At 44.1% G+C, this 13170-nt stretch overlaps 1 protein-coding gene across 4 annotated transcripts in view; it reads right to left on the reverse strand.

The window, feature by feature from the left end:
• Nucleotides 1-13170, reverse strand: part of arap2 (ArfGAP with RhoGAP domain, ankyrin repeat and PH domain 2) — a 98877-nt gene that overhangs the window by 82926 nt on the left and 2781 nt on the right. For all 4 annotated transcript variants that reach the window (XM_041031032.1, XM_041031031.1, XM_041031030.1 and 1 more), the window contains exons 2-7: nucleotides 11973-12868; nucleotides 11065-11147; nucleotides 8097-8173; nucleotides 7710-7774; nucleotides 6238-6600; nucleotides 5209-5278 (exon numbers count right to left, since the gene is read on the reverse strand). In XM_041031032.1, the coding sequence (XP_040886966.1) occupies nucleotides 5209-5278; nucleotides 6238-6600; nucleotides 7710-7774; nucleotides 8097-8173; nucleotides 11065-11147; nucleotides 11973-12793 (1479 nt within the window). In that variant the 5' untranslated portion in view covers nucleotides 12794-12868. The remainder of the gene's footprint in view (nucleotides 1-5208; nucleotides 5279-6237; nucleotides 6601-7709; nucleotides 7775-8096; nucleotides 8174-11064; nucleotides 11148-11972; nucleotides 12869-13170) is intronic.

Below are 13170 nucleotides of genomic sequence, written 5' to 3' on the forward strand. Positions count from 1 at the left end.
GTCAGCGTGGAGAGATGATGAAAAGAAGCGGTCAGCGTTAAGACGGTGGATTCAGGCACAACACCGTGCACCGCAGCCGCCCACACGCGTGCGCGCACACACACACACACACACACACTATGTTTATAGACTAATCTCAAGAGGACGGACTGCCAAGGAAGCAATGAGGCCTAACTATCTCTCTTTCTCCAATAACAGACACACCTGACTCACCTCCCTCTGCCAAAGATCTCCTCCACACTCATTTCCCCGCACTCCTCCTCCCTTCACCTCCCTCCCACTCTCAACTCTCTCACTCCCACATCCTCTCGTTCTAGCTGCTCCCATACCACCAGCTCTCATTTTAGCCTCCCAACATTTTCCAACCCATGCCATTTTGCCCGTGTGGTTCCCCTTTTCCGTGGACCTGCCTATCCTGCGTGGATAACTATGTCTCCTTTCTTTTCAAAAGCAAACCAGTAAACTTCAGGAAACAATTAAAGCAGAGCCGTGGAGCGAAAGCCTACAATAATGGAGGCACTGTGTGAAGAAAGCAGAGAGGAGGGTAAAGAGGGTGGAGAGTTTTACCACCAGTATGGCTTCTGCCAAAGCGTCAGATTTTCAGTGGAGGCATGAGGACACCAACTGGTTGTGGCAGAAAACTGCACCTCTGAAAAAAAAAATGCTTGTGAGCAATAACGCAGCCTTGATCAGTGTTTCACTGAGTGGGGCGCCTTAAGGGTTTTGAAGATGATGCTCTGAGGGCAGAGCTGTCTTAAGGGCAAGGCCAAGCTAAGTCTCAAGTCTTGTCAAAGCAAGTACTAACACTCAAGGCCTTGACGGCAAGTCCAAGTTAATTATAAGCAAGTCAGTTGCAAATCTTTCAGGTTCTCGGACACTGACCATTCGAAGACCATCGCAGAGCTTCAAACACTTTAACAGACCAATTTGTTCCATTGCACAGGTGTAATGTTTGAATATCAAAAGTGTGTGGCCATGTGAGGCCTGTCCATCACAGTCTCATTTATTTAGTATTGGTCCAGAGCTTAACAAGGTCATATGTGACTTTTTCTTTCAAGTTTCAAGCCAAGTCAATACTTAAAGGAGTCATTTTCTTCCTCCGTCCACTCCTGAAGGAAATGTCTGGCTCTTTAGCTGCTGAACGCTCCACTATGTTCACTGGATAGTCGCTAACTTTGTGTGTCTGCTGTTTGGTGCGTACAGTAGCACACAGCTGCCTGCTGAGGCTGAACACAAAGCTGATGACAGTGATGTGAGAGTGAATCAAAACAGTAAACTTGCCAGTCCGAAAAGCAAAACAATGAGCTGACTGAAGCTAAAAACAACCGAGCAGATCTGAGGGGACCTGCACGATAAATACTCGTACTACAGATTTTGTGCTGAAGATGTCAAATATTTTGGCCACGGTTCTGCTGATCGAAATGAAAGCAAGCATCAATATAAGAAACATTTTGGGTGTTACACAAAGAACAGGCGTCTTGGAAAACACAGGAGGGAGTAAGCAGAGGAGTTTTCAGGCTTGGCAAGAGAGAGCTTTGCAGTGTCAGACAGACAGACAGACAGACAGTCAGTCAGGCGGGCTGACACACTCAAAGACTGATCCCCGATCCTAAAACCTCATCTCCCCTTTGCCCTCCCCTCTAGCCTCACCCCCCCTCCCCAGTCCACTCATCCCTTCATCCCTCACAGCCATCCTCCTCACTTCCTCCCCTCGCTACCCTGAAGCCAGGCTTTGGACTGTTTCTTTTTTTTTTCCCCCAAACACACACACACAGACACACAGAGACACACACGACACCACATCAGGACCCTGAGGACTACATCTCAGACCCAAAGCGTTCTCCCGAGTCAATCCTGGTGTTGACGAAATCAGACGAAAGGGGTGATTGATGAGACGGAATGGATCCAACGCTGTAGAGAGGGAGAAGTGAGACTGAGGATCTCGCTACTCTCCCACGCCACCTCTGCTACCCCAATGATGACATCACCGCGGCCAGAGACCTTCAAGCTGCGACTGCGATTAAGTGCGATTAGTTCTGTCTGGGGCTGACAGATCCCTCAGGATTTCAAACTAGAGAGAAGAGATTTTTTGGGTGTTGAAAGTTTAAGAAAGAGAACGAGCATGGGAATGTTTCAGTGTGTAGGCATTTTTTGTTTTTGTGTACAGGCAGAAAAGACTGAACAATTTTACACACTTTGGGCAGACCTGACTTTACATCTGCCGCCACCATCAGGTCAAAACTCAAAGTAAGAATGTGGAACTTTTATTGAACGGCAGCCACTGCGGCCACAGGTGTAATAGAGAATAACACCACGCTGAATTTTCCTTCAATCTCTAACACTCATCTCACAAAGTCTCAAAAAGACATCATCATTTGGCTGCTGGTGACAAGACACCACTTGGGTCTCTAGCAGCAAAATCTGTGTGTACTGAACTGAGCACAGTTGCATTTCACTGCTGATGAATTTAACTTCTCCTTTGTCAGTGAGAGAATCTGTCGTTCCTTTTTTTTCCAGTTTGAAGTTGTTCAATACTTTGGTTTATGACCAAATATCTGAACTACACATTGTGACATTCCCATCATCTACACGCATACTGCAGTGTTTGTATGCTAAAATAAGATGGGTAACATGGTAAATATGAGCATCTTAGCATTGTGACATTAGCATTTAGCTCAGCTTTGTCTACAGCCTCACTGTGCTCCCAGATGATGACAGGTTGAACAATAACAACAGCTAATGATAAAGCTAGTTATATATGTAAATCAGTATGTAAGGCTATAATAAAAATGCAAATCAGTGTATGACACCATCTACAACATCTGGATGCTTTCCCTTTAAAATAGCTGGCAACTATGCTTCAGCTGATCGTTGAAGCACCTGAAAAATTAGTCTGGATCCATTTAAAGCACAACAAGATATTTGGGTTGGAGAAGGAAGGAGGCAGCGTATTCACACACGCAGCGAGAGCTTGGTTTTGTTGAATATCACAGCAATTTGCTGCAGTTGCAGATCTCTCCAGTGGAATAATGTTGTAATCAGTACAACTCCTCTGAGAGCGGGCGTGTAGATTTTGAACTCCCATGTCAAACATGACAAAATGTGAGACACAAAAGGGTTATGTAGTGTGAGCAGTACAACAGTTTTTGTTGTCACACAAACACACACATACATGTAGTCTGACTGAACACAAGCCACCGACTCACACTTCAATTTCCGACATAAAACGGTGCTGAGAGACCTCCAAGCAATCTTCCTCTACCGCTGCGCTCACCCTGTGGAGGTGGCACTGGGTGGCACACAGGGTGGTGCAGAGCCTCAGCTGGCCACATAAAGCAGGGATGACAGAGAGATTGTACTTGACCTCTCTGCTCACCCAAAACATGATGAAGCCCTATGCTTTCTCAGAGGGCAGAGTCACATTGGCAGGATGACTTTAAAAAGTCTAAACAACAATCTCTGTCGCCTCACACGGACAAAAACACACACACATACACACGCAGGCAAACTTTCATCTTCCCGAAAAGTGCCGTGCCTACACCGACAGTGACACGGACTATAAAGTGCTGACTTGCTGGCCTCCCTGCCGATTCCCGCTCTGCTGGCAACGGAGCGTGTCCTGATAAATAAAGCAACAAATGCAATGGAAAGAGAAAACGAGGGGAAAGACAGAGCGAGCGAGAGAGCGTGGAAGGCTATAATTAGTACGTGATTAACGAGCAGGCATCAGACAGGTCCCACATCATTGATTGTGATGTTGTGCAATGCTGCTGCAGCGAAAACGAGCTGGCCCTGGGAGTGGGCACTGAGGTCACAGCTCGCACACAAACACACAGCACACAGCAGTGTGTTTGTTCTTAGTGCACAGTGCATCCAGCGGTCGACAGTGCGAACACAAAGGTAAAGCACATCATGCCACATTTGTTGTGGCGCTTGAGACTCAGTGGAAATAAAAGGATACATGGCTTTAAAGTTGTATTTTTGCAATTTTTAGCAAATTAAAGAGAACTCATACATACTTTACATTTCTGCTCACCTTTCTCCACAGCTTTAGTTTTTATTGTAGTTTTTATTTCTTTCTAGGAAGACAGTGGAAACCACTTATTTCTGTTTGACATAAAATCATTAAGAGTTTTGGCATCTACTCAAGTTGTGTAACTGAACACAATAAACCAAGGTTACAACTGTGTCTACTATTAATTTTTGTCAGCGTTACATCATTGTTGCGTGATCATGCCGTTTGATTGTAACTGATTGTAGTCTGCATCACCTCGAGGGCTCAGCATCGAACCTCAGTACTTTCTGAGAACTGACTAAAACATATCCTCTGTATTAAGTATTTAAAAGAGTCAAAGCCTCAAAAGCTGGCATTATTGCTTGGTCAGATTCTTATTTACCAAAATTCAAAAGAAATAATGCAAATAAGCTTATTCTGATGCGCTTATTTCTGTGAAATTTAATGAGTTTATTTGATCGGCTTGATGGCAGCTGTCCCCTTGATGCAAAGGAGCAGCACAAACCCGATTGATAAATGTTCATGTTTTGAAACAAGAGGGGGTGAAACTGCCACCTTGCCTGATTCTGTGTCCTCCTCTGTCCAGTTTCTGCTTTTTCAGCCCCTAAACCAACTCTTTCTCCCTCACATCCCTCCCTCCCTCCCTCCCTCCCTCTGATGAAGAGGCAGGCAAAGCTAAGCGGACTTTCAAGCTCAACCGTCAGACAGAAGGAGTATGAGGAGAGGTACAGGAAGGAAGAAATGCTGAGGGAGGCAAAAAGAGAGCAGAGTCGTACCTCGACTCCCCCTTCCCCTCGCCTTCTTTCATTCTCCGAGAACTGGTCAGGTGCCAACATCAATGTACTTTACTGTATGGCTGGGCGGGCACAGAGAGTGCTGGCCCGTCATGCATGGCGTAATGTCGCTCTGTCCTTGCTCCGATTCTTTAGCCTGCCAAGCTAATGATGATGATGATGACAATGAGAACGAGGAGGAGGGGAAAGAGAAGGGAACACTTAGGGACTTGGCTCAGCTGCTCATGGTACAGATTTCTATAATGGAGGAAAGAGACTGACTTTGTCAGTGTTCACATGGAGGCTGTGAGTGAGTCAGCAGGAAGAAGGGGGAAGGGAGGTGTGAACGTGTGCGTGCTAAAGGTTTTATGCTTTAGCGACCATTAGCATGTACATGTGCTTTTTTTTTCTTGCATCTACCTTGTCATTGTTGTAGTAGGCCAGACTTTCCCCGTCGAATCGTACCCACCGCCTTTGAAAAACACAATTCCTGCAAAGAGAGGCGAAAAGCTGAGGTGAAAATGTGTTTAAAACATTCAGCAGCTCGCTGGCTTGTCAACCAAACAAAGACAGTTTTAAGTGCAATAAGCCACTGCACCGTAAAACAAAATATGTCCAAAAACCATCACAACAGTAAGCCCGTAACTAAATCTGCTCTGAACAGGTACTCATATTTCATCAAGGGCGCCATTGATTCATTAATGTCAAGAGTTGTATCAACAGCTGCCAATTAGCATAATCAAAACAAATGGCTACTTTCAGTTTGAATATTCAACAGCTCAAGGGCAGCTTGCCAAACCTATGCAAATCAGGTGGTGAAGGAGAATAGAAGAAGGAAGTCAGTGATTGATAGCTCTGGCTTTGAGTAACGGTGAAACACGTAGAGAGATTCTGGAAAGAAAACATAGTTTTGCCAGGAAAACCAAACTGAGCGAAAGTTGACATAATATGCATCTCAGTGCTACACATTTATCTCCCTTCTTCTTTTCCTGTTCTTTCAATAGTGTTACACGTAATCAAAAGATCTCCTTCAGGCCTCTGTATCTAATACCGTTTATCGGTTTTAAATAAGCATCAAAGACAGAAGAGACATGGGGATGCAGAGGAGACAGCAGAATAAAAAGGGTCTGCAAAGAAACAGGAAGCAGTGGTTGCATACTGTGGTTTTTAACCACATGACAGGCAGTGGCATGAGGATATCAATTGGTTTGTTAGGGTGAAAGGTCGCACACTAAAAGCGATGGAGAACATGCATTGATCTTAATAGAAAATAAATATTTATGACCACCAATTCCCATGCAGTGTGGAGCAGCAGTAAAAGCAGCAGTCGTGAGGATTTCATGCAGGCCCACGCATCATTACATCAGATAAAGAAGGAATTTCTAACGTCTGCTAATCTGAGCTGCATCTCTAATCATATTTATCATCTTAAGGGGTACTGTAACTTACCCTTGAGGTGACAGTTTGTCCAGCCAGCCCACTTTGAGCACCTGGTGTTTGGGGGCTCCATAGAAGCATGCATATGGAGAAATATCAGCCAATGCATTTCTGCTCACAACCCCCTGAGCTTCTGCAGGCTCCGAGTAGATTTCACACTCCACCATGACCAAGGATCCATCTTTAGCGCCAGAGGCAGCTGGACCAACAGCAAGAGTTTCCGGAGTCGAGGCAAAACTTTGGTCCAAAATGGCTCGCGGCAAAATGCTGGCGCACTCATCCACTGTTGAATACTCATCTTTGCAGGGGTCTGAGATAGCTGGAGGTGGAGGAGAATCTTTTTCCTTTGACTCTTTCTGTTTAGATGCCTTTTTTCTGTATGAGCACAGATAATATAATGTGTTGGATCACAAAGGGTTGAAGGAGACACTTAGAAGCAGGATAAAGAACAGTGTTTCTCTGCCCTTCCTTGTTGAAAATTCCAAGTCTCTCAAAAGCATCTGACACACCCTGGACTACACGTTTTCCCCACTGCACACTGTGGTAAACCACAGAACATCCAGAAAAACAAGTACCGTTGAAAATGTAACTAACAATTTTAGAAATACTCTATACATTTTATAATGACAGCATTTTTTAGCATGGATAAAAAACCAAAAGCTAAAAGCCAGAGTTTGAGGACTCCTGCATATAATTCTACTGTCACAGTACACAGTCTACAGGGATTTGTGTGTTCAGATTAATTTAACATGCAAATTACAGAACAATTTCCATTACTTAATGCAAACATGCAAAGAAATGGTTGAATATTTGTAAAACACACTTATTCATTTCATGCCACAAATAGCTCAACACAACAGAGAACAACAGCTCAGCTGTTCACAAAGATACTGAGTCTGGTATTGATCTTCACACCTAAGTGTGGGCATGAAAGCAAATGTGCACATTTCTCACAATGAACTATTCCTTAATAAGGCTTACTATTGCACTTCTAAAGCAGCAAATGTATAATGATTCGCCACAAATCACCCTGACTACTTCTCTTATTTTTATGATTTTCAATGAAGCTCAAGAATTGCATCTAATTTGTAGTGCAAACCACCTTTTTAAGATGTGACCGTACATTTGCACCTGAATGTTGTGAGTCTGAGAATGAGTCTATCTAAAGAGGTCAGACTAACTTGTGAAGATGCATCTAAGCAGATGAAACATTTCTGTGGCGAGAGCTCAAGAGGTGGTTAAAACCAAAGCACACTCGCTGTTTCTTTTGTCGCTGTTGTTTTTCCTGCTTTGAGAATGCATGTACACTTTAACATGGAGCTACATAAATTATAAAATCTTATAACTGTGTCTGACTGTAACTTACAGTGAGACTAGTCAACTCAGAGCTATAATCACTGGTCAGTAGTTCTCTTTGTGAACATTTGAATTTCCTTTCATACACCCAGAACATGGGGCAGAGGTATTACATCAGCATACCATACCTCTGTTTCCTCTGCTTTATCTTGTCCTTAAACACCTTCTGTAACCCTTCTTTAGCACCGTGGTCCTATAGAACACAAAAGAGATTAGAATCAGATGAAGAAAAGTCTCCATCTTTCAGTCAGGCACTGTTATCGTGTTGCTTCACTAAGCTATGTTAACTTTAGTGGCTAGGTGACATTTCTATTAACCTCAGGGGGCAAACTGAAACAAAGCACATTTTCCACTCCGTTATGTGTCCATGGTGACAATATTAACAGTGAGCGGGGAGTTTGGTGCGCAGGCTAAGGCTGAAAGACCACTGATTGTGTACAAGATCTGAGTAATGTCTGTTCCTCTTTGCTAAGCTGCTACTCCCTGTCCACTAGTGGGATTGTAGGCTTTCTTACCGGAGCGCTTTCAGGGTTTCTGTACAGGAACGTTTCTCCGTAGGGAGCAATAGGTGTCAAGGTTCTTTGAAGTGGAGCTAAAAAGGACAAAGAGACAACACAATAGTGGTTTTGTCATGGTACTGAAACTTGCAGAACACAGTGTGAAGGCCTAAACGTGGTGCACGGAAGTAAGGAGCTTAACAGGATTGTTCCAGTTAAATTTTAAATCACTCAGATGTTATAGTGCCCTTTGATTAAACCCACTCATTGATCTGAATAAATGTGCCAACCCTTGATCCATGTAAGCAGTAAACCAATTAAATTTTGTTTTTCGCGTGCCTATCTCTCTGCCTCGGACCGTTTCCTCGCCCAACTGGGAGTATGATCCTCCTTAAGTCTGTCTCAAACAGACTGAGTCGCTGCCAAGGCCATTTCTCTGTCTTGGCTCCTGCAGGGACCGTGGTCGGTGGAAGACGAAGAAGAAGAACGGTGAGACTCTGGCCAGACACTATTAGTCTGGAGACCCCGGGCCACCCTGCGTGGGCTGCTGCCTGTCTCTGTGAAAAATGACACCACCCTCTCCTGAGGATTGTGAGAGCCGGAAGACACCGCCACAGGGCTAGACACACACATAGACATTGGTGGAGGAACAGATATGCACGCAGACAGTGGCGTACAAAGATCGAAACACCCTCAAACGCATAAGGATGCCTTGAGAGAAACACAGACATAAAAGGATGGACAGCCAAATAAGGAGAGTCTTACACTCACACCCTTATAGATGTGAAGTGACTGCTTCTTAAAGCTGTACAGACACACACTTCCAAAACAATACAGGCCATTACAGAAGGGTACAAAGGGTATGTACTAGGCTTGGCACACTTTATGAAGGGGTCAGTTTATTTGATGATAGAATCCATTTCAACACAGTGGCCCCCTCTACGGACAGGCTTGGTGGGCAAATGGCAACCATCAATCATCATCTATCAGCTGACCTTCAGGCCACTTGCGATTCTCTCCGAAGGCCACTGGACACTACTGTACTCAATTCCTGTCTGATTCCCTCTATTCTCCCCTCACCGGCTCCATCTCCGGCTTCTGCCTTTGTTTGTCTCAGTCGAACGAGCTGCTTCTTTATCTGCTCGTGACCTGACTCACTCCCAAGTCATAGTCTGGGAAGCGACAAAGATGCAGCCACCAGCTCGGAGTTAGTGAAGAGATTGATTTTTTTTTTTTTTTTCCTGAATGAAGCCTCCCTGCTTTCAAGTCAGGGAGTTACAGGTCAGTTTGTTACCAATCACTTATCTGTGTCACTCCCACACTGAACATGGAGGACACAAAACTGTCACCAACTGAATTCAAATGAGTGCAAAGAAGCTGTAACCAGCTTAAGTTCATTATTTTTGATTAACAGATTTTTTTGAGGAGGGGGGATTAATTTATTACCACAGACATATCTGAACATAAACATATGCATATGACAAGAAAGTATGGCTCTGAATTATATTTTACACCTCTCTTATTTAGAAACATTTGGGTGCACAACTGAGAACTAGCATTCTTCCTTTGGCCACTGAGGTTGGTACTGAAAGTGAAAACCTGCTGCCAGTGTGGTGTGCCTGTGTGTGTGTGTATATATACCAAGGTCATGGCTGTCATTACCACTTCAAAGTCACAGAAAGCAGCACAACACATTTTTATAACTGCATTGTACACTGTAGCACATGCACGAAGTCTGCCACTTGAGATTAGGTATTTAAGTCACAGTACAATCAAAGGTCCTGATAAGTAAAAGTATTTTAATCATTGAATAATTTAATATTCTGCCCAATCTGCTGTGTTGCTACAGCTGCTGAAGAAGTAATACACAGAAACATGTTTTCTCTATGAGATTTTTCTCGTGCTAGAGACTTATTTGTAAAAAGATGTGTGAGGGTGTTAATTAAAATTCTGCAAGCCTCCAGTAGCAAGTTTTGATTGAATACAACAATCATTCTGTGAGACTACACTGCGCATTTTTTTGAAGTTCTGGATCTCATCTCGGAATAAACACTTCAAATATGCTCGGGTAAAATGATACATAAAATAACGTCTTGCTAGACCTTGCTGTGAAGGGAGATTTAGCTTGCTAGTCGAGCTCCCCGTTTCCCTGCTCTGGGACCGCCTTGCCTCCCTGTCTTCCTCTGTCTCTCAGCCTGTTTTGCATCCATCTCCTCTTCCTTCCTCCCAACCCACTTCACTGTCTTGCCTTCCTCTCTAGTCTCACTCCCTGTCTTGTTCCATAACAGAAAAAGTTGGCAAAACAAGGCCAACAAGAGACGGCTGCAGTGAAGGTAGACAGAACAAGGAAGGAATGGGAGGCCAAGAAAGGAGCATGAGGGGATACAGTATAAAGATGGACACAGAAATCTATTGATACATAGCAAGAGTTACTATCACTATGGGGTCAAATATTATCCCAAAAAGAGTGACATGTTCACAGGTGTTTACAACGCATTCATACAGACTGTCATCACAGAAAGGCATCATGTAATCCTAGGAGAACACAGCTAACTCAGCAAGGAAAGCAGCTCACGTAGTATCTCGTCAGATGAGACATGAGGGTCGACTCAGCCCACTTAATACAGCTGGGGAGGACGCAAAATTCAAAACATATTTGTACTGGTTGTACTACAAGCTAGTGTGTTGTTAGCAAAGTTAAACAACTTCTAAAAAACTTTGGAGAGCCAGGCGACAGGAATACACACCCGGGTCTTGCTGAGGGATAAGATCTGAGAGCGCATATTCCCTGTGAGATGAGCGCTTGAAACGGGCGCGACACCGTTTCCCACGACACTGCCGCCGAACACCCCCACCCCACCCACGCAACTACCCTCATCTCTTCTCCCTTCTTTCATCCGGGCAAACAACAGCACCGCTGACTCTACTGCCGAATGAAATATTCATGGCAGAGATGAAGCGGATGCAGCTGAAAGACTGCGTGTACCTTTCTGTATGCTGTTTGCACCAGTGGGACCTTCGGAGCCAGTTAGGTGTTCAGGGCTGGTTGTTTGCGCTGGTGGTGTGCTCCTGAGAAGGAAGAGAAATCAATGGATTAGAACCACCAATTCAGCACGAGGGGAAAAACAGGTAACACCATATAGACGTAAAGGCCTTCAGAACGGAGACGTGGAACTCTGAGAGTTAGTTTCACAGTTCAAAAGTTCAACAATGTGTATAATGCGGAGTGTTAACGTATATGGAATGGAGAACTGAATATGAAATCAGAGACCCGGGGTTCTCCATCAGTGCAAATCTGAATGCAAAGCGAGAAAGTCTTTTTTTTTTTTTTTTTTAAATTCATGGCCATGGCAGAATGCAAGTGTATTTCTCCAGGTGCTGTTCACCTTGCTCCCCTAACCTGTTTGATGAGTTCTCATAAAGTCAAACTTTGTGTTTAAAGGAACAGTATGACATTTTGAGACATATACTTATTTGCTTTCTTGCAGAGAGTTAGTCGAAAAGATCGATACCACTGTCACATCAACAGGTTAGCATAAAGACTCAATGCAAGGGTAAACAACAAAGGCCTTTCTGAATCTGTGTTCTTTGCACTTGCAGACTTATGAAACAGCCCAAGACAGTCATGTCAGACATGACACCATATTTCATGTCAGACATTAGGGGTAGAGTTAGAGGGTGAGTGTTACAGTTTAAACCCAATGTCTGATTTTTGTATGTTTACTTCTTCTTTTTTTTTTTAAGTCTTTGTACTAAGCTCCATCAGCAGCTTCATATGTACCATACAGACATGAGTGGTATCAATCATCTCATCTAAGTGTCAGCAAGAAAGTCAAACTATCTCTCTTAATTATGCCTCCACAAGAAAAGTCTTTAACTTAAACTGGCCTTTACCTGTCCTGAAACGGCGGTACAGTTTGATTCGGGATTTCAGGTACTGGTCGGTGCCTCAGCCTGTAGGAACGTGTTAACCGTGGACCTGCAAGAACCTGAAAACAGGGCTGTGTTTCATAGATGGAGTTTTCCACCATTTCACCAAGAAAACCCCCACTGTCTTCAGTCACTGTTGGCCGGGGTATTTCAGCTGAATTGCAGATGGAGTCGATACTAGACAGCGAGGGCTCCTCTGAGGAAATGTCCCAGTCTGAAGGCATTTCTGAAACGCAGAGTGACTCACTGCTGCTGCTGGAGGACACAGAAGGTGGGATGCAAGTATGTGCAGTTGTGGATGTTCGTATGTTCTGGGGATTGCGTGGGGCCGGCTTAGGTGGGCGGAAGTGTTTGTCCTCAATTTCTGTTCCCAGTCCTGCTCCTGGAGGCAAAGTCTGACTCCCTTGCAAATCATACTCGATCCTCTCTGTTGGCTGATGGTGCTGACAAGAAGTCCCTCTCTTTTTGTCCTTTAGGAAAATATGCCTCGGGAATAATGCCGGTTTCCTCCGGTGCTTCCCTTTCTCTACTCCTCCCTCTTCCTCTTCTTCTTCATTCTCTCCACCATCCAGAGGCTTCACCCCTAGTGCTTCCAAACTGCGGAGGATGCGCCTCCGATGGCCTGTTGGAAGCACTTCAAGCTCCAGGAGGCGATCATCTGTGAGATCCTTGCAGTCTTCCAGAGCTTGGTATCCTCCCTGCTGGAAACATGAGGCATACTGGGACAGGCGGAGAGTGGACAGCCACTCTACAATGTCCTGGCTGGGCTCTGGAGGCTCCAACATGGTTCTCTAATTCCACATCTCCCACATCACGAAGACCTTTAGAAGATGTCGTGGTCCAGCCTTAAACCCAAGACACTAAAACAGATAAATATGTGATGGTTAAAAAAATGCTGTGAACTTAGGAAGTTGAATGCACCATCAAACAGAATTTAATCTTTTACTTGAGATCCAAGTTCATGACTCCACTGTTGTACAGTAGACAGGATTATTAACCTTTGAAACATCAATTAACTTTAACAGGAATAATTTTAAATCTCTGTTAGGTTCCAATGGTGTGCAATTTTCTACAAGCCCAAATTATCCAAAGTGGATATTGATTTTATCTTAGAGGTACGTTTTAGCAGATGAAAATTTAAGGGTTGAATTTTAACTTTAAA

This window comes from Toxotes jaculatrix, chromosome 23, assembly GCF_017976425.1.
Source record: "Toxotes jaculatrix isolate fToxJac2 chromosome 23, fToxJac2.pri, whole genome shotgun sequence".
Classification (NCBI taxonomy): domain Eukaryota; kingdom Metazoa; phylum Chordata; class Actinopteri; family Toxotidae; genus Toxotes; species Toxotes jaculatrix.